Source organism: Merops nubicus, unplaced genomic scaffold, assembly GCF_000691845.1.
Source record: "Merops nubicus isolate BGI_N331 unplaced genomic scaffold, ASM69184v1 scaffold44217, whole genome shotgun sequence".
NCBI lineage: Eukaryota > Metazoa > Chordata > Aves > Coraciiformes > Meropidae > Merops > Merops nubicus.
The window spans coordinates 1-22,070 of NW_008619134.1; the positions used below are offsets into that span (position 1 = coordinate 1).

Sequence of the window (22,070 nt, forward strand, 5' to 3'; positions counted from 1 at the left end):
AGGGCTGCACCTGCACTGGCCCCGGCAACGCGGCTCTCCTTGGGAAAAAGCATGCACAGAACGCTTGCTCTCGCGGGAAAAAGCCAGGCTTACTTTCTACACGTGCAGCAAACGTAGAGAAACAGCACGAATGTTAGCAACAAATCAACACCGAGGGGCTGTTCTAATGCGGGCTTTTACTTCAGTGCATTTCAAAGCACATGTATTACTATAGAAGTATTTTAAAGTCCGCGTTATTATGTCTAACAATTAATCCTAAGTGATTTCCCCACAAAAACTCTGTAATTCCCCTCTTTACAGGACAGTCTCTGCTCTACAAATGGAGAGAGGGCAAGTTTTCCAGCCAACAAAGTCACTCTGGATCCAAATGCCTCCTGGTGACTGGGGAAGGGAACGATCAGCCCACTGGTGACTCCTGCTAGCCAAGAAATCGCACAGCCGAGGTGCCAGGCTCACTCCTGGGCCGTTTATTAAATCCCATCATAGCCGTTCAAAGAACAATGGAGCTCCTTTCACATCAGTGGGGAATTTAACTGGAAGTGCATTGCAGGAGCAGAAGGTGTCGTTTGGCTAATGGTGGTCACTGTCACTGCTGTGGAAGAGGAACCCAGGTTAGATGCTGGCCAAACTGAGCACACAAAGGTGACAAGGATCTCTTGATCCCAGCACACTTTGAGGGAGCCTCTTCCCCTTCCCACTGCAAAAGACTCTTCCCAAGCTTCTGCTATTTGTGAAACTCAGTTTGGGTGGAAGACAACCATAAAGAGGACAGCTCCTCACCTTCTTTTAGTTGCTTTTTTAGATGGAGGAATTTCCCCAGCATATGACTACATGAAATCAATTAATTTCCTCCTTTTTATCTTCTCTTCCTGATCTACAGCTCTGTTCTGTCTGCTGATTTGTTCCTCTCTGGGAAGAGATGAAGGACTGCTGGGGTCTGCAACACAGGTCATGCTTCAGCAGCTCAGCAGACATGGAATCAATACCAACCTCAAGAAACACCAGATGAAAATCCACCCACATCCTTCAGGCCACCCGATACCCTTCTGAGCCACTTATAGACTCACAGACTGGTTTGGGTGGGAAGGGACCTCTCAAGGTCAGCCAGTTCCAACCCCCCTGCAGGGAGCAGGGACATCTGCAACTGCAGCATGTTGCTCAGAGCCCTGGCCAACCTCACCTGGAATGGTTCCAGGGATGGGGCATCGTCCACATCTCTGGGCAACCTGGGCCAGGGGCTCACCACCCTCAGCATAAAAATGCTCCAAACTCAGGGGTGGAGGTAACATCACTTACCTATCACCAGCAGTCATGACCAGGATTGGTGCTGCTGCAGCACTTGAAGAAGCATGAAGATTCAGTCACTCCCCATTCCTTTTTTTTCCTCACAGTTCTTGCTTTACAGGTGTGACTTGCTTCTTTCTAGTATTTCGGCAGAACCAGGACGGGATGTTCATCCACTGACAGACCAGGACCCACCTCCCATTTATACACACCCGGGTGTAACAAGACTTCTACAAAGCATTCCAAGGCCTCTCTGGATACTTTTTTGCCTTTTACAGTTTACTGAGAAGTGAGGTAGCATTGTTACATCAAAAAAAACAAAGTATTCTCAGGCTTGGGAATTCATAAACTTGAGTTGAATTCAAAGCTCATTTCACCCATCCCTCAGAGGAAATCACCCCACTTCCACTGCCCCCTTGGCACTGTGCTCCTGGTCATGGGCTGCTGCAGATCAGTCCTTCCCCAGACCCTTTGGGACTGACAGCAGGAAGACAGTCAGGAGACTCACTCCATCCATCCATCCATCCTCTCTCCCAGCCCAATTTTTCATCATGTCATGACCTCAGAGCCAGTGCCAGAGGACCTCCTGAGTTCCGCCAGGCTCCCCAGGTCTGAGGGATGAAGCCCTACAGCCATGATGCACATCTGAATTCCAGCCAACACAAGCACACTTTGGTACAAACCTTTATTATCTCCCACCTCCTTGCCACAGCTATCATTGAAACATCTGACATCCGTATTTTACAGGCACCATAAAAAGCTGAAGTGTAAAACACACTTTGTAGTTCACGAAGTAAAAACTCTTGAGGATTGACTTTATCTGTGAACAGAATTTGGCAGAGACCTGCTCACCCACGAGGGAACAGGCAGATGGTGTCCCCTGGAGCACCTGGGGGAGGCAGTGGTATAGAGGTACAGCACCTTCTTGAGAGGTGAAAGGCACAAAGAGAACCACCCCACCTATCAGGCCACAGGGAGTGTGGACATCCCACCAGAAATCTTGAGCACAACCTGATTCTTCTCATGGCAGCTGGGGAGGGAGGTGTCACCACCTCTTCCAGCTCTTGCCCTGGCTTTGTCCAACAGGAGCTGCCACTGAAGATGGCGTTGTTCATACCAGGGAGTTTGGAAGGACCATCAGCAGCAGTGTGCAGCAGTTACTGAGCAACAATATACACGTAGCTCAGAGATTTCGTCTTCCTTTCTTCCTTCATCTTCCTGTGTTACAAAGCAATGAAAATTCCAGCAGCCAGAGCCACACAATCCCTGCTTGTTCTGTTCTGGATGGTCTTCAGAGCCCACGAGTAATTTTCTCATGGAATTTGGAGGCAAGTCTGTAGAGGACCCTCTGACCCAAATAATGCCCCAAAATCAGTATACACGTATCTGTGAGAAGCTTTGGACAATCTGATCAACAACAATTATCATTACTTCCTACCCTCAATGCAACACTAATGCTTTCAAATGACCATCCTGAGCTGCTGTATCATTAAGGCAATGGGAAAAGAGCAGACTGCAAGGAAATGTCTCATCAGAGCAGATGATCTAGGAGAGAACGGTCTGACACAGGCTCCAAATTCTTCTTTTGTGAGTGATCAGCTCTCCTCATCAGGGCAGGCAGCAAAAAAACAAATCCAAAGGAAATGTCACACAGCTGGCTAAGCAAAAATGACTACCTGGAGCTCTGCATCTGCTCTGTCTGGCCAGTGTTTATGGGGCTTTGGTTCCTCAGGAGGTTTTGGTTCATTCATCTCCACTCCATAGGAGTCGAGGTATTTCCACTCTTTAAACACTTTCACCTTGCTAAGATCTTTCTTTCCAGAGTTTTAACTTTTCCCCAAAGTCCCAACTGTGTTTCTTCTAAGGAGACTCCAGTCTAGGAAGCACACAGCATTGTCTGGTGCCTTTGTGGAGCCAGAGCTGCCATTCCTGGAGCACCTCAGTGCTGAACTGACCCAGCCACAGCTGCCCCAGGCTGCCTGACAAACCTGCCTGTATCCTGTCAGAGCACCTAACTGGTGCAAGATTCACCAAAACTGTTTAAAACAAACCAGAGGCTTCAGTAAAACCAGATCTGCAAAGTCCATGTGCAGATAGAAAGCATTTACAAATACAAGGATTTATCTTGTAAAAAAAAAAAAAAAAAAAATCAGTAACAGACTACAATTCTCTTCACACACTGTGGAGATGTGGTGCTGAGGGACATGGGTTAGTGGTGACCTGGCAGTGCTGGGTTAATGGTTGGACTCAATGATCTTAAAGGTCTCTTCCAACCAGAATGATTCTATGATTCTACCTCCAAGACCGAGGTGTTTTAACTGGAAAGAGTTTGGCTAAGATTTTTTCTCCTTGTCTTAAACGGATATCCACGTTTAGTCTAAACCTCCTCTCTGATTTAGAACATCCCAATGTCATGTTTAATACATGCTGGTAAGTCCCTCAACTTCTAATCAAAGACTCCTCAGGTTTATACTGTTCCTGCTCGTGATCTCACGCTGGGCAATCTCCTCTGCTCAAGCTGTGGGTAGGTACCTGGTGGTGCACACTTCGGTGTGGAGTCTCTCACTAGTGTTTCTGGTATGGATGAACCTAAAAGGACAACTCAAAACAGCACTGGCTTCAAGGCTCACACCCCAAGGATTTTTTTTTTTTCTTCTTGACTGTAAGATAAAAATCAATAAGCCATCTAATAATCCCTTCTTAAAATTATTCCTTACACAAGGATAATTACAGATTGCAAAATACAGATTGCAAAAAAGACATCTTTCACCATACGCTGTTTTTTTCCATGGGATTGGGAATTACAAATTGTAATCTGCTACTCGAAGATGAGAGATTTATGCTCAGGGATCCCATAATTTCTTTTGTGTTCTTCAAATAATTTTTGTAGTTCCTGTAGGTACAACGCATGTAACTGTTCAATCTCTTCAGTGGTGGGGTTCAGGTTCTGTCGTACCGGGATGGGGCTTCCCACTGCAAATCAAACACAACAGCAGCATTAGCTTCACAGGTGTCTCTTTTGAAGTGGGACTGCTCCCTGTCCCTACAGCTCCACCACAGCCCCCAGTGAGGTGGCACAGTCACAGCATAGTTCACTTGCCCTGGGGCCTGAGCCTGCCTTTCACAAACCTGAGCCCTGTGTCTGGTCTCCTCTGCTTTTTGCTCCAGTTCAGAAGAAGTTCATTTTAAACCCCCATCATTTCAGTTTGGCAGCAAAAACAGGAGAAGGGGGTGGGAGCACTTTACACTTCAACATACAATCCCCTGGGCTATGAGCTGTCTTGCTATCTGGGTAGTGCACCACAAGTTCAAAACAGCAGTTAAAAAATGTACCTTCTGCCCATCTTCTGATCTGAATACTCAAGGCATCTACCCAACATGAGGGACCTGCCTAAGAGGACAGTGGTGTTGTAAACCACACAGCCACAGGAACAGGACTGAAGGAAATACAGATATCCTCCAAATTACTCAAAACGGGCATCACTGCGCCAGCACCACGAATGTTGTTGGCCACCACAGCCCAGGGAATGGTAGCACATGAAACCCCCAAACCCTGCAAGGTGTCTCTGAACCATCCATTGCCCACCAATATCATTCCAACTGAGGTCTTCTCCAGGCACTGTGCAGAGCCTGCTACCTGCTCTGTCCAAAGAGCTATGGCTAAGAAGCCTGCAATATGCTACGAGAAGCTTCCCATGATCCCAGTCTTCCTTGTGTTGTTCAATCACTGCAGATTTGACATCTGTTCTTGCACTGGTGGCACTGGGAGCTTAATAGACCTGACCAAGATTGCAGAGGAAGTCTGTGGAAAAGCAGAGAGTTAAAAGCACCCCCCAGGAGCTTTGCCAATGACGCCTGAACATCCCTTTCAACAGATATTGCCACTTGAAATCGAATGGTGTTGACTAAAGGGAAATCAAGTTGAGCCAGAACCCCAGAAGGGCTGAGTCTGCATTCTCCTGCTGCAGCTTCAGCTGCCAGCAGCTCTCAGGGCCTACATGGTGCTGAAATGGAAACTTTACATGGCCAGGGGCGGGAACCCATCCCTGGATTGAGCAACACCTTCGGGGGTGTGAAATCAATGTACATTCAATACGGGATTTCCAAAAGCACGACTGGAAACACCACATGACCCCCAAACCCTTCTGCAGCAGTCTCTTCTCCCAAGAGTAAACATGTGTGGAATTGGAAACTTCATTCACCTCTCCAATTTTCTGTGCAGCTTTAAGAAACCTCCTTAACTGATATTTCAGAATCTATTCTATTTCTGAGAAGCACTTAATAATTTTCAAGAAAAACAAAAGCACTTCTCTGGCCAAGCCCAAACCACTCAGACTTCATGGACCCTGGTTCTGCTGAACAGCATCTCCTTGCTTTAGGAACCATGGCTTCTGAACCAGGAGGAAACTAGCCACTGACCTGCTCAGCTGGAGGTCACTGTGACTCTGCAGCTTCCAGGAGCTGAGCCAACACTTTCAAAGCCCTGTTGAGCCACACCAAGACCCCTCCCCAGAAATGCAAGGACACACCAATAGTTTTCAAACAGCAGGAAACAGGGATACCCAAACTAAAGGGTTTCCCCAGATCATGCAAGAAATTCTGTTGCAAGACTCTGGTCTTGCTGGTTTTAAGCTTTAGCCACGGACCACCTCTGTTCTTGCAGTAAATATTACAATGATGAAGATTTGCCTCAAAGTGAAAGACATTTTAAGTTTCAGAACAGTCTTGATGTCATCAGCCCATGGAAAAACTGCAGGAAACACATTGTTCTCATGCCAATCCTTTGAAAAATTTTTAGCTTTAAACTAAGTGACAGTTGGACCAGATGACCCTTGAGGTCCCTTCCAAGGTGGTATTCTATGATTCTATGAATTTAAGCTTTAAAAATTAATTTCAATCTGAAACTTCCAACTGCAACTGCGAATGAAGAATAAAATTTGGCCTGGGACAGAAAGAGGAAAGGGAGAAAAGAATCCCCTCTTTTAATTGTGGGAGAACAGGAATTTAGAAAACCAAAAAGAAATATTTATTTTAAACCCCATGTACCTGCTTTAGATGCACAGTAAGTAATTATTTCTGCTAGAACAAGTTTCTGAATTTACACAGAAATTAGCAGCACACTTACACATGTTGAAACATTTGCAAAAGCCTCAGGAGAGGCACAGGGAACTCACCAACAGTGTGAATAGGTTGCCTGTAAGGTATTAAGCCAAAACTGTATTGAAATACTCCTCTAGCATGAAACAGGGGTAAAGCAAAGCCCATTATCTTCTGCAGCTTCTCCTGGACAGTTCTGAGCCGTGAACCTTTGGGGTTTGCAACTTGCTTGAACAGCTCATTTTCACCAAAGGAAAACACGGGGACCAGATGAGCCCTGGAAGACAACGAGCACATTGAGAATCCCACACCAGCAGCCTGGAAATGGTCTCACAATAAGCAGCACAGAAAGCCCTGGCAGCTCCAGGCCTCAGCAGCAGGCATTCAGCTCTTCTGACATGCTTGGGGCTTTTGGGGTTTAAAAAAACCCAACAAGCAGTTGGCATATAACTAGCAAGTGGGCATATAACTAGCAAGTGGGTTTGGGGCAGTATTTAGGTGGTTGTTACCCACCACAACTTTTTATGACTGTTCATAATGATAAAAATGAATAATAGTATAAGTCACAACTACGAACTTATCCACCACTATTTTGGCAAGTCCACCCTTGTTCCACTGTGTTTTCTCACTGCTAACCTTACAATGCCCCCAGCTGGCTGGTGTCAAGCCCAGAGCTTGGCTTTGCTCTGCCTTTTGACCAGAGCAACACACACTTCTTTTCAGCACAAAATCTTTGATAAAAACCAGACACCCTTACAGAAATGAGTTCAATGCCAAACTCCTCTGCTGCTGTCCAGTTCCCAGCAAAATCCTGCTTCCTCCAGACTTCTTTGGAAACACCAGCCTTAACCCATTATCCATTAAACCACTTAGATTGCATATTAGGAAGAATTTCTTTCCTGACAGAGTGGTGAGGCATTGGCCCGGGCTGCCCAGGAAGGTGGTGGAGTCACCAGCCCTGGAGTGGTTAAAAAAACATGTGGATGTGGCACTTTGGGACATGGTGTAGTGGTCATGGTAGTGTTGGGTTGATGGTTGGACTTGATGATCTTAGAGGTCTTTTCCAGCCTTAATAATTTTGTGATTATTACCAGAGGTCAAATCCCACCCACAGAAATGACACTAATTGACTCGGGCTCCTGCACAGCCTCCTGAAGTCTCACTCAGTTCATGAACTGGCTGAGGAGGAAGGGCACTGACCAGCCCCTGGACAAACTACTTTGGCTGATGGAATCACTGCAATTGTCCCCATCAGGCAAAGCCACCACTACGTTTAAAACCTTGCAGCATGCTTAGTTTCATTAAACAGTATTCTGCATAGTTTAAAGACTAAAGAGCAGGGTAATCCTAAACAGTCTCTGAAGGATACAGAGGTGTTTTATTTAATTTGACTTAAGCAAAACAAGTAAGTAAAATTACAGGACAAGGGGAGACAGTTTTAAATGAAAAGAGAGAGATTTAGACCAGACAGAAGGAAGAAATTTTTTTTAGATGAGGGTGTTGAGACCCTGGCCCATGTTGCCCAGAGAGGTGGTCGATGCCCCATCCCTGGAACCATTCCAGGTGAGGTTGCCTTGGGCTGTGAGCAACCTGCTCCAGTTGCAGATGTCCCTGCTCCCTGCAGGGGGGTTGGACTAGAGGACTTTGAGAGGTCCCTTCCAACCCAAAACAGTCTGTGATTCTATGAATGAATTACATAAGTCTTAGCTTCTATTTCTTATCTCTGTTCAACCCACCCTCATTCAGAAAGCCTCCCAGTATAATAGCAGCATTGCTCTAACATTGTCAGGATGAATTCGTGCAGAGCTCACAATGCCTGAGGAGAAGGCACTGAGACAGAGCTGGCTGGAAAGTCCTGTGGATAAAACAACTGCTTCTACAGATTCTCAAGCCTGAGGGACCCCAAAAACTCATTCCCTCTCACTGTTCTGACTGGTGTCTGCTCAACGGTTCTCCCTTAACCAAAGCACCCAGCCACCTGTAGAGGAAGCATCAGAAAGCCTGGTACATACTGTGACTGTGTAAATACTCCAGTTTTACTATACCAAGACAAACAGGAACATCTTGTGGTGCAAGAGCACACAGACTGTGGGATTTGTTTTAATGTAGTAAAGGCTTTTGCAAGATGCTCTGTAGGAGGTTGACACAGAGGAATAAGTAACTTGTGATTGTGTAACTAAAGATAAGTCAGCTGGTTCATCATTTAATCCCTGCCTTCAGGATTTCTTCACTTCATATCGGTTATCTGTACGACCTCAGACCAAAATGTCTTGTGCAGAGGACGTTGCTGATATCATCAGGCCATATTTGAATGTTAAACTAGAAGCAGCTACTGAATGAAGTCTTTGGACGAGAGCTCAGGACTTTTGCAGCCTGGATCAACTGTACTCTGGGCTGCACCCCCAGCAGCATAGGCAGCAGGGCAGGGAGGGGATCGGGCCCCTCTGCCCCAATCTGGGGAGACCCCCCTGCAGTGCTGGGGCAGCTCTGGAGTCCTCAGCACAGCAGAGACAGGGAACTGCTGGAGTGGGGCCAGAGGAGCCCCAGCAGTGACCCGAGGGGGGAACCCCTATGCTGGGAGCCCAGCAGGAGAGAGTGGGGCTGGGGCAGCCTGAGAGGAGAATCTGGGGAGACCTTCTTGCAGCCTTTCAGGACTTCAAGGGGGCCTGTATAGAAAGATGGTGACAATCTTTTTAGCAGGGCCTGCTGTGACAGAACAAGGGGTGACAGTTTTAAACTAGAAGAGGGGAAATGTAGACTAGATGGAAGGAAGAAATTTTTGATGCTGAGGGTGGTGAGCCCCTGGCCCAGGCTGCCCAGAGAGGTGGTCGATGCCCCATCCCTGGAACCATTCCAGGTGAGGTTGGCCGGGGCTCTGAGCAACCTGCTCTAGTTGCAGATGTCCCTGCTCCCTGCAGGGGACCTTTAAAGGTTCCTTCCAACCCAAATCATTCTGGCTGCTGACAGAGCTGCAGGAGTTGTAACAGCCACAGTCATGCTGTCCTGCTGTCCCACAGCCCTACTGTCCAGCAATGATGTCAGAATTCCCACAGCTCACACAGAAGTCATTTTTCTTGCCAGAACGACTTGTAGCTGGTGGTTGAGGTGACCGTGTGCGAGGTGCAGGTTTCAAATCACTTGGGCAGAGACAGGAATTATCAGTCTTGTGCAGGACTCTAGACAACTAAGCCTTTCTGTTAAAGAGGGGGACCATCATGTGAGACAGAAGACTTCGTATGGAAAGAAGTGGCCATTCCTGTGTTTTGTAAGTGTTCTGATATTGCTGCTGTGTGTTGGGGATGCTTTTGAAATCAAGGCCATGACAGGCAAAGGTGTATCTGGTTTCTCAATCCAAATCAGTTTAGATGAGAGATAAACACCGACCTTTGTGATCTGACAGATCAGACACTCATGGACATGCTCAAACAAAAGCACACCTAAATATTCTTCTAAACTTTGTGGTTAAAAAATAAAAGCTGCTGATAGTGTTTAGGATCCCACTGGATTAATGAGCACTACAGTCCAAATTTAAATACGTAAGTGCTGTTTCTGGGTACAAAACAGACTAAAATGTTGCTTTCTATCAGAGAACAGATCCTTTATGAGACTCCTAGTGATATGTATAAGAAACTATTGGAATTTTGATACAGAATAGTTTCTAGAAAAAAAATAGACCTTAGGATCTCTCTTGGAGAGCTCCAGCTCTCAGAGACCACCTTTTGTCCAGTTAATAGCTTAGAAAACTTACAGTTTTCTCAAGACCACTATTTTTTAATTCATTGCTTTGCATGTCAATATATAATCCTGGGAGCTGTTCAGAAAGCTCAGCAGGAACAAGTCATCAGTTCCAGTATTTCTAAAATACAAGACATCCAGACCAGTCCAGCACAATCACAGCAGCTTATACTGGATAAACCACACAAAAGCTATTAATACCACCTCTGTTTAGTTACACACTGCAGGCTGTTTGACAGTAAACTGTAAGCTAGTTTTTCCTTGAGATTTTCACCACAAATTCCCAGAAACGTACTTTTGCAAATAACAGTTGTCAAAAGAAAGACTTTAAAGGTGAAAACAAATCTCCCTCAGTCACAATTTCCTGTGATTTAACAAAACAAGGCCTAGCTTTCTAATATTTTTTGTTTGCTTAAAATGGTCAGAGAATTCTATCTTAACATAGCTCCAGTTTACAGAAAACAGATTGTCTGTCCCACTTGTCAACAACAGCAAAGGTTTACTAACACTGTTTCACACCTCTGACTCTTTGCTAGTACAAAAAGCAACTGAAACAAACTGCCAAGATATGCTAATAACACCCACTACTTACAAATGATGAAAGGCAAAGGGAGTTTTCAACACTCCCAGACTGGATCTAGGAGGACAGGCTGGCTCTTGTGCACGTTCTTAGACAAGTAACTCTCTCAAATTCTAATTCTACGAGTTTACAACATATAAGATTAATTATATTTAAGAATCAGTCACATTCAAACCATGCTTACCACAGCAGCCCAGATGAGAAACCTACCCATGTTTCAAGGCCATTTTAATAAAGCCCTTCCTCTTGAGGATGTTCAAAGTTAAACTTCCAGGATGTGCATTCAGAGACTCCTCTGCTCCCCCGATGACGATGATGGACGCGTGGCCGCCGCCTTTGTTATTCAGCACGTATGAGACGCTCTCCTTGGATGCAGAAACCATTCCTTCAGGAGCAAACATTGTAAGAGTGACCACTGGATCTTCACACATACAAGCACAGTGGAATTTAAGGCATACTTTAAAATATCTAAATGATGTTTCACAATCAGTTACAAGACAAAGATTTGGGTTCAACCCCCTCACTTCACAACACATTTGGTCTTAGGTAAGTCCTTTGATTTCACACTGATGAGCTAAATGCTCTTTGCCTATCACAGGAGTTTTGAGATTGTCAGGCAAGAGTGTGCTCCTCTGCCAACTTAACTTCTCCTCAGAGAGGTTCTCCACCCGAGAACAGACGAGTCAAACAGCAAGTGATGCTGCTGATGTACTGCTTGGTGCTTTGGAAAACCCCTTTTAACTCCTCCAGAACTCCTTGTGCCCCAGTTTTTCCTCCAAAGGCTCACAGTGGTACTACTTACCCAGAGGCCACGTTTAATTACATTGTGTTAAATTAATATATTCTGGATGACAAACTAGAGAGCAAGTACAGTTCGTGTTGTTAGGTTTTGGGTGGTTGGTTTGTTGTTTGGGTGGTTTTGTTTGTTTGTTTGTTTTGGGGTTGTTTGTTTGGGTTTCTTTTTGGTGGGTTTCTTTTTTACAGGGCTAGTATCAAAGTGCCCTCTTTTGGATGCCAAGAAAACATTTCATCTCCTATTACCCACTAGCCTTTTTTTTGACGTGGATTATGAAAATCTCATAAGAACAGGATGATGACTGTGGGCATTCTCTGACATGTGGAGGTGCATGTGGACATCCAGGTCTGATACTCACCTGAACCTCCCAGGCGTGTTTCTACAAATGGAGCAGTTGCAGAGCTCATGTGACACCACAGCATCCGTGCTGCAGCCAGGAGTAAGAGCTAGATCTGGCTCCCAAACCCAGTCTTGTGCACCAGACCATATTCAAATGCTCTAGTTTAGCAAATTTAAGTAAAGTAACTCCTGTATTAAACCACTGTGGGGGAACACTAGTCCTGATTTCATTACACATTCTTCTGCTCCCCAAACTTTATTGCTTGTTATTTTTATCTTTTATTACTGCAGAACCAGTCATGAATATTACCCCTCTAGGACAAGTGCTGCTCAGAACAGAAAAGAAAATCTCCTGTCTTCAGAGTTTACACATCTATTAAAATTACACTGATTTGCAATATGGGACCTCAGTTCCATAAGTAGGTAATTAACTTCTGACTAGAAAGATACTTGTAATGAGTAGAACTTTAAGCCTCTCATGTAAGAGATTATCCTCAATGTGTTTTACAAGTGTCTGTGCAATAACTAAACAATGTTATAAATTAGTAACTTAATAACCAATTAATAACTCTTCCTGCTAATACCTGGTAGTAGGTCTGTCTCATTGTTCAATGGAAACACAGCAATTTTTTCCAGGAAGAAAAAAAACAAACTTGGTGACACAGTTTAACAACACCATTAACAAAACCTTTCAAATTGGTTTGCAGCAATGGCTCATCCTAAAACAGAGGTTTAATTTAGCACCAACACTGATCCTTCTGAAGTGAAATGACTTACCAGCTGTAGGTCCAGAAACAGACCCCACATTTGAAACAGAAGCTGTAATACAAAGCAACAGCTGAGACATTCTGCTTTTACCTACCAGCACTCATGATGTATTCTCTGAAGAAGGGACAGCCAAACCAGATGGGCATGATATGAAGATACGGTGTAAGCCCAGGAAATAAATTTTTGAAACTCGGACCGGTGCAAAAGTTTCCAAAGGCTCCAGCCACCAGGACCCCATGAGGATGGAAGCCAAGTAAGTAGTTGTGATTTGGACTCAGATCTGAAGTTTTTATGAGCTGAAAAACAGAAACAGTGGAGGACATGATCACACTTACCTCAAAACCACCAAGTATGGAGACTGCACATTGACACGACACAGAACTGATGACAATTCATTTCCTTCTGAGCACTTCACTGTCCCGTTTGACAACTGAACAAAGTTTAAACGAGATGTATCTCAAGATATCCTGTGTATGTAGTGTTTACTGTGCAGAGGCACTATCTTGTGACCTAACAGTCCCAAGAGAAAATCAGCCCCTGCCTCTTTCTGTCACTAAATCCCAAACTTTCAATGTTTTAAAAAGTGCAGCTCACCCTGGAGTAACTGTTAGAATTTTACCAGTGATGCGTCTTAGATGTTTGTCCTCACTCGTGGCCATTCAAGCTGTCTCTGTTCCAATGTTTACAGTCCTGAGAGAAATCTTTTACTCACGTGAATGGGAAAGTATTCCCTGAAGTACTTCCAAAGGGTCCAGCTCCTGACCCACTGGGACCGCCTGCCCCCCGTGCAGGGTGTTCCCCAGTCGAGGTACAGCCACAGCAGGTACAGAACACCCAGGAACCAGAAGTTGCCCAAGATCAGGATCACGAATAACACACAGCAAAACTCAGCTACAAGAGACAAAAAAAAAAAAGGAAACTGTAGCAACCATTAATCACACCTGTCTCTTTTAACAACCCTGAATTCCCAGCCCTGATATTTTTATTATGGATGCTACCCAAAATGCATACGAATTGAAGCTAGATTATTCCACATCATGTGAATGCTGTTACAGTGAGAGTAAAACACCTGCAAGGGGGGGCAGCACCACAGTCTCTATTTCTGGACAAATAAGCCCATGATGATGCTGGTTTACTTTAATAAAATAAAAGCATAAGAAACACCACATTTGTCTTCCCCCCATGGTGGGGGTGAACACCGATGTTTGGCAGAGAGCATCTGGTTTACCTAAGGCAAAGTAAAAGGAGCCAGCAAGAGCTAACAAAGATGTGATGGTCCAGCAAGCAAGAAGAACAGAGGAGAGCTAGGGAAGGGAAGGGAAGGGGAAAGGGGGATGCAGCAAGACCTCTTTCCTAATGGGAGCGGTGTCAGGCAATCGCCTTCCCTTCCTGCTTCCTCATTTCTCCACCTATAAAATAGGAATGATAGCTCTATTCCGTGAAGAGTGCACTGTGACTGGCCAAGGATATACATGAGACAAAAAAAAAAACCAAACATTAAGAGGTTCCATTTCAGATACTAAACATGTATGCAGAAACTCCCTGTTGCTATGGGAACACAACAGCAGTTTGCAGTCCTGATGCTTTCAGACCCAGCTTAATAACTGTGACATCTTACCCCAACAACGACACATAGGAAGGTTATTATACATGGTTCAAAAGCCAGAAAAAGTTGTTTAATCCAACAGAAAGTGTTACTTTGGGGCTGAACCCTGAAATAATTATTCAGGGAACCCCTCTATGGAAATGGCAGGACTTGCAGCAGTCTGCACTCTTGCAGCAACTCAAGCAGCTATGGACAGAGTTGGCTGAAGCACATCAGGCTCACAGATCAAAGGAATTCAGCAGATGCTGAAATCCAGGTCTGCAAGGGAGCCAGGACTTCAGCATCGTGTACTTCTACAGCAGCAAGCAAAACAGGGCCCAGACCTCACTGGGGGTCTCAACGGGCAAAAATGGACCAAACAGGTGGTCTTCTATGATACACAAGCACAAAGAGCATTTTCTATGTCCCACATGACTGGCTTTCATCAGGGCAACATCCTGTTAGGTCCTAAAAGGAGTTACAGCCATGAAATATATTGAGCTAGCTACAGAAGTAAATAGAACAGAGTCAAACCCCCCCCCCATACATCAGGCAATAATTTGGCTAATGTAAGTATTACCAGAACTGAAATCTTTTAAATAAACAGGTGGACAAACAGTAAAAATCAGACATCCTCATTAGGATCAGCTTCATTCAAGAGAGAGATTACTTGGGTGATAAAAATTAATTACACAGGTCAAAGAGGATACTCAGCTCCAGTGCTCTGGAGGGAGATGTCCCTGGGAATCCCCTGCCAGCAGCATTTCAAAACAGGGCACAGAGATATTAGGAGGAAAAGTTATTAACTGCTCTTTGAAGAAGAGATCCTGAAACTACAGACATTTCTAGGAATGCTAATCTGGACAGGGTGTTAATGTTCACAGCCGGAGCTCGAATAACTATGAGATGGATTTTTATTTGCCATAAATCAAGTAATTTCAGGTTGTTATGCAAGTATTTCTCTTTCCTTCCCTTCCTTTCAGAAGGGCTTTTGGCTCAGTGCAGACTCACATGGCTTTTTACTACAGGTTTCCAAGCCAAACAACCGAGCCAAGGTGCTTTGCATCCTTGCTGTGAGAGCTGATTAAGCGTTTTAATTAGCAGCGAGAAGTGCTAGACAGCAATCTTTGGTGCTGTGGCAACAAGCACACAGGAGATCAGCAGCCCCACTGCTTTGCTTCAGCCAGAGCAGGTAAGGGCTGGGGAGATAAGTGCTGGCAGCACTTCCCAGGGAGAGCTCAGCACCTCGCAGGACAAAGCTGGGTTATTATTGCATTCCCAATGAGACCTGTGAAGCAAATTCCTTTTGGCACACACCTCCTCATTATCCCAAAGCATTAACAGCCTGCAAGAGGAGGTAAATGCTGGTGACTCAAACCCAGCGAGCCTCTAAACACGAAACCAGTGTTTTCTCCTGCGGAGGAGACAGTAAGCAAATAATTGACAGCTACTTTACCTAAATTCATAAACAAATTCCAGGCAAAAGGTGAATGGAATGGGCCACTTACATCATTGCCTCCTTGGAGGTGGTTGCTGTATACACTCAAAGTATAATTTTTTGCTTGAGCTTGAATTAAAGCTTTGAAAATATTTCTACGGCGTATCGAACAGTGGGGGAAAAGGAAACAGGGATTAAGGGTCAAACCCCTGCCATGGGACTGGGAACATCCCATCTGCCAGCCAGTGCTGGCGAGTCCCTGTCCCTTCATTCCCCAATTTCCAGTGTGCTCACTCAGCTGTTGCAAGCCCTGGGCAACAACTGTTCTATAGAGCTCCGAGTCTGCAGCTGGGGGCACCAAATTCAGAAAATAGCTGAATACCACAGAGACAGGAAATAGGAAACCAGAGATTTGGGTGAGAAAATACAGGTGATCCTGGCAACTGCAGCTCCAAATGCATCTGCAGCTACTAAGGAGTCAAAAACATTTGACTAATATCTATTGTGAGGGCCACCAAATTAAAAGATTGTCCACTAGAAGAAAAGTCTCCCTTTGCTCCTGGAGCCATCACAGACCATGGCCAGCCAGCTCAGGTCTGTCCTAGGCAGCCAGGCCATTTGTCCCAATACAACCTGCACCACAACCTGTGGTGGTATTTCTGGAGATACTTCCTGAATTATTTATAAATCAAGAAGAAAGGGATATAAATTTAAATTAAGTAACACATACAGTGAATGGGCTTCCAACAGTTCCACCAAAGGAAGATCTGAGACAACAGGCAAGCTGCCAAGGCAACATTAAGCAAGTCCACATCTCTGCAGAACACTGCTCTGCAGCTTCTACACAGAAAGGCTTCCCAAAAAAGAGTGCTACTGTCAGTTCTTGTCCTGTTTAGAGCCTGCTACTCTGAGCACCTCTGGCAACACCCAGATTTCCACCAGAAAAGTGGGAACCTGCCACCACTTTTTGCTCCTGGAAGATATGGACTCCTCAGCACAGAACGAGTCTGGAATAGACTTAAAGTAAATGCACTGGAAAACTGTTGAAGTCCACAGGAATTTGGTGGCTGTCTCCAGGACTGAGGTGGTAAGGAGGTCAGCATTTGTTGAATAACTGTCAGTCTCCTGTAGTAGAGGTCCTTTGTCAGTTTATTGGTCACAACTGGGAGCCCCAGTTGCAAGGATGTTTGAGCATTCCTACCAAGGGAGCTGTGTTTCAACACCACCACGATAACAAATACAAACCCTCAGATGTCAAGGTTTGGAGGCTGCTTTAAAGGCTTGTTTGCTCTGGGATTTGGTTCCAGTTTTCAAGGGAGCAGACCTTCCATTGACAAATACTGATAAAGCAGAGATACAGAGAGTTAGGCACTATTGACTTGTAAATAGAGTGGTCTGAATACACTAAATCCCCCAGTTACTAATTACCACATCCAGGGACAGCCTGCCAAATTTAGTCTAGAGATTTCCTGTTTCTCTTCTTTCTCCTTGGGCAACCACGATGACCTACGTTCACAAACAGGTTGCTCAGGCAGGGCCCCTGGCCTGATGCAGCACAGCCACTTCTCTCTTCTTATTCTGAGAGATACAAGCAGGTCTACAGGGAGAGGTGGTTAAATTCTCTCCTAAGATGCAGGTAACAGAGGCAGCATTCCTAGAAATACTAGTCAGTCAAGCACCAGTACTCACCCTGGCATGCCCTGGGATCACACCAGTCCCTGCCCAAGGGCCAGCAACAAACTTCACGGATAGATGAACACACACTGTCAAAACCAAGCAGCAACACCAGGAAAAGCTCTTGGAGCTCAGCTGAGTTACCTTAGGCATCAAAAGAGAGCTTTAAAAAAAGCCTTTGAGGAAGAACGAGGCCATTTTAGTCAGCCAGCTACAGCTGATGAATTAAATCAGCAGCAGATAACAAAACAGGACAACACGTTTGGGGAAAGGTCCTTTTTTGCTTCAGCACCTGCTTTCTCAACGCTTGCATCACTTAATACTCCACCAGCAACAGCTCCCTCTGTGGCAAATGTTTCACTGTTTCTATTCTTTTGGGGAAGCCAGATCCTCAACTCAAAACTGTCCCAGTCAATTTCAACACGCTACATGCGCGGGAGTTTAATCATGAGAGAACAGGACGTGCTTTAACAGACACCAGTGTCTTCAGCATGTTATTTCATGGCTTCATGCATATTCAAGTATACCTTTGGTTACGTACTGATTTTGTGCTATTAAGTATTTTGCAAATAAACACTGGGGTGCATGCTCAAGCCACTTCCTAGGTCCCCAGCAAGAAGCCCAGCATGCCACTGCTGGGCCTAGAAAGTGAGCCACAGAAGATGCACTCTTCTCCCCAGCCACCTCCTTGTCTCCAGACAATATCCTGCTTTCCTTTTCATAATGTTAGACTCTTATCTCCATCCCTCAGTCTGGACCAAGACACCAGAGCTCCAGCCAAGTCATCTAGTTCTGCCTTTGATTTTGTACACGTTTGATTTTTGTACATTCCACTGTCCCTTTTCACACTACGGGCACCAATGTTGGCAGAGGAGAAGCTCACCCGCTCACCTTCTTGCTTTATCTTCTCCAAAATGAGGAAATTTGAGATTCCATTCGAGAGGCAGACAAATAGACAGCTGAAGCACTTGCAAAGCAGCACTTCAACCAAAATCTCATTGATTTTTCTTTGTTTAAATTGTTTTGCCTTGAAATGAACCCTTTGATCTGCTTCTTCCTGCACAGGTGCTGGTCACCTCCCGATTCAGATGTGCAGACCTGAGGCACACAGCTCATGACTGTACCACGGGAAATATCATTTCTCCAGGTGACTTTCTGCCTGGGGCTGGGCTGGACAACAGGCACAGAGAGATCACAAGGAGGTATCAGCACATGGCTTCACAGCAGGGCACAATGTGGGTGCTGCAACGAGCTTGGAACGGGCCAGACCTGTCCTGGGACTGTCAGCCCCTGGCCGAGCCAATGAACCTCTAATAATAGTAATTACAGGCAGAAAACAACGTCTATCAAAACTGTCTGTTCCAGCTTTCTTTCCAAAGCAGCTCCTCTGAAATTGCAAAACTTCTTAGATTTGCTGCTTCAGCAGTAAATCACTAATGATTGGAATTATGCTGCAGCCAGAGCTGTTCTGGATTTCTGCTTAAAACGGCAAGAAACAGCATCATTTTAGTCCTTCCTTTTTTCAAGTTTCATAGCTTCAGTTTTCTAGACTCCAGGCTGACACTGCTCTTCCTTTGAAAGAAGAGAGTCCATTTCAAACTTTTCTTTTACCTGGAACTTTACCTAAACTATTTTAGCCTGAGCATGTAAGATCAGGAACGACATGGCAGTTTCTGCTGGCCCACGGTGGGAAGCCCTTTGATGGGCAATTCCCTCGTCTAATCCAGAAGCTCTTCAATACAGATCACAGTATTTCAGAACTTCTTTTTGCTTCTGGTGCCATGTCTCTGGGTAACTAACAGAGGAGCCACTGCTCTCACGAAAACTTGTCTTTTCTGCTTGTGGGTGAACTTTGGCAGCGCAGTACAGAGCAGGGAAGCACAGGAACTCACACCCAGAATTTTAAAGAGGTTCCTTTTGTACAGAATGAAATTCTGTGCACATCTCTGCAGCTTTTTTGAGGCAGGGGTGTGTTTATTCTGCAGCAGAAGCCCCGTATCTGGAAGCACAGACCCAGCCCAAGCCGGTGTGCTGTGAAGAAGCAGAAATTTCTGGTTTGTACCATGCCACTGCAGCTACTTGTTCCATATCTGTTGACTGATGCCCTCTTTTTACAAGTGCTGATGAGATTCAGAGTCTTCAAAAACTCTTGCATAGATGTATTTCAGGCCAGCAGCCTTCAGTCACAACAGCAAGAGGGTATTTCTCAGTCATGATGGTCTCAGAACACCACGCAGCGTTACAACAAAGCAAGCCTGGAGAGCAAGGGGCAAAGCCCAACACAATGTGGCACTTTTATTAAATTCAGCTACTCTTAAGATCTCAGCCAGGAAGATAAAACCAATGCTTGATTCTCAGTCTTCTATCCAAGTCACATTATGGATTCTATGCTGTAACAGACTCACGTTCCCCTTACAGCTTCCTCTGTGTGCCAAATCCTGTTTCCTCATGTCACTGCCCAGATTTACAGGACATCATTGCCTGGTTCAACTCTTGTCTGTCAAGGAACTAAGTTTTAGAGTTACCTTACTTCATCTGCTAGTCCTGTGGGTCCATTTTGTTAAGCTGTAGCACCTCAGCACATACCTAGATGGACAACTTGAGGAACTTATCAAGCACTCTATTTATTCAGTGCTCTAAACAGAGTCCCCTTATCTCCAGTAGGAAACATTAGTTATCCCATGGTGTTATCTGTTTATCTTGCAGATATTTTCAGGTAAGGAAGACTGAGTCTACAGGAGATCTTGCTCGGTATAAACCAGCTCCAGCCATCTAACAACTCCCAAACAACACCTACTCCTCCAGCCTATCCCGTGATGTATTCACACAGCATTTCACTTGCACCAGGGCAGCCCCTGCATGATTTCCAAGCACCACGTTTGAATTCAAAACCAGTGTTTCCACACTTTGTGTGCTCAGCAGACAAAAAACGAAAAAAAAGCTAAAAAATCCAGGCATAATGTCAAGCCAGAATATCAGAAACCAACCCATTTTTCACTTCTTTCAAGTCATTCAAGATACAGCCATCTGAATTTTCCCGGAGCCAAGTGAAACTTTTTGGCCAGATCACTCTGACTGTCCTATGACTGAAAGGGTATGCCTACAAAATGAGAAGGTCAACTTGGGTAGCTCTAAAGATAAACATCCCCAGGAAAGCACAAGCAGAGGATTATTATTAGAACCACTTTGTCCAACAAAATTCAAGTGTTCTTGCAAAGGGATTTTTTCCTGATCACGTGCACTCACTAAATTCCACGTAACCAGCTGTAAGATCAATTTCATGTTGATTTTCCTTGGAATTTATGCCCAGGCAGCAGCAGCTACAGAAGACAGGTGTCTAGAGCAGGCTGAGCTGCAGCAAGGGTGGGTGTTCCGCAGCCTGATCACTTGTAGTAAATATAAATACAGATTAGCAGCCTTGTTAGCAACCAGCTTAGGATAAAAAAATTGTTTCCTTCCACTGCCACTGACCTCGCAGTGCATTAACACTAGCCTGGAATAATGGCACATGCCAACAACTAACTCAATAACAGAAAATTAAAAGCATAGGCTATTTCCAATGTAGCCACAAACTGTTTATAGTCCAACCACATATAATTTAGAGGTAACAAAACATCCAAGCGCCAAGGATAAATCTGTGAAGGTGCTTCATACCAACCATGCTTCCCCCACATACCCAAATCTTCTATGTGGGTGCTAACAACCTAAAAAAATAATCTGGAACACATCAGGCCACCATCTAAAGGACACTATGTTCACAAGATATACAAGGAAGATAAGCACACGCTCCTCTTCTCTTTGTAACTCCTAAATCAAAGACAATCACAAAGTGTCCCAACATTTCCAGTAACGTCCTGGTTTGGTTGCTCTGTACCTCAGAACAGTTTTGTCCCACACAGACTCTTCAATAGCTGCTTGCCAAACAACACAAGCCACGGCTCTGGTCCCAGAAACTTTATCAAGGCATTAATCAAATTCAGGATAACTACCCAGGAGTATTACATTTGTTGCTGTGAAGAGGCACCTAGTGATAGGAGTCTATTACAGTATTACAAAAACTCACTGTAGAAGAATAATCACTGAAAAAAGTTTACCAAGTCAAATTGTTAGGAACACTTCCTAAAGCAAGCGAGGACATTTTTCATAAATCACAGAATCATTTTGGTTGGGAAAGACCTCTAAGATCATCGAGTCCAACCATTAAATTTACAGAAGTGGCTGCATTTGAGCCAGTTCACGGTCGAGCCTTATTAATTTTCATCGCCTCCTTAAATGAGAATTTTATTAAACCACAGTATGTAAAGTTATTTTATAAAATCAGTAACAAAAACATTAGTCACGTACCAGCCTTTATGATCACGTCCAATAAAAAAGTTGTTAGTTGCCAGAAACCCAGCGGGCGCCTCGATGAGAAGACGCGGTCACTAGGTTTTTAAGATCCTATTTGAAAAAGCACCCACAGACAGAAAGACCCCAAAGAAAGAGAAAAAGCCATCAGGCCCAGGCTCAGGAGCATGATGCTCTTGCCCAGCCGCCTCTCCTCCCCACGTGGAACCATGGAGCGATGCCCACGGGTGACGCTGGTGAGGGAAAATGCCAATTCTTTCCCTTTTCCCTCTGGGACAAGGGCAGGAAGGAGGAAAGCTGTTACCCAGCAGGAGGAAGGAGAAGATCCACTGCAGCACGGCGACTGTCTGCAACCTCCTCTTTAGGGGGATGTTGATGGGGGCAAACTCGACCTTCATGCTGCCGGAGGGAGAGCGGCGAGGGGAGG

General features: G+C 44.9%; 1 protein-coding gene across 1 annotated transcript; it reads right to left on the bottom strand.

Moving 5' to 3' along the window:
- Positions 1 to 4,094: 4,094 nt before the first annotated feature.
- On the bottom strand, positions 4,095 to 22,041 carry MOGAT1 (monoacylglycerol O-acyltransferase 1). The gene is made up of 6 exons (XM_008943673.1): positions 21,948 to 22,041; positions 13,312 to 13,490; positions 12,694 to 12,895; positions 10,907 to 11,081; positions 6,459 to 6,658; positions 4,095 to 4,257 (listed from the first exon to the last, which is right to left on the bottom strand). The coding sequence occupies exons 1-6, from the start codon at positions 22,039 to 22,041 to the stop codon at positions 4,103 to 4,105; spliced, it is 1,005 nt and encodes a 334-aa protein (XP_008941921.1). The 3' UTR covers positions 4,095 to 4,102.
- Between the last annotated feature and the right edge of the window lie 29 nt (positions 22,042 to 22,070).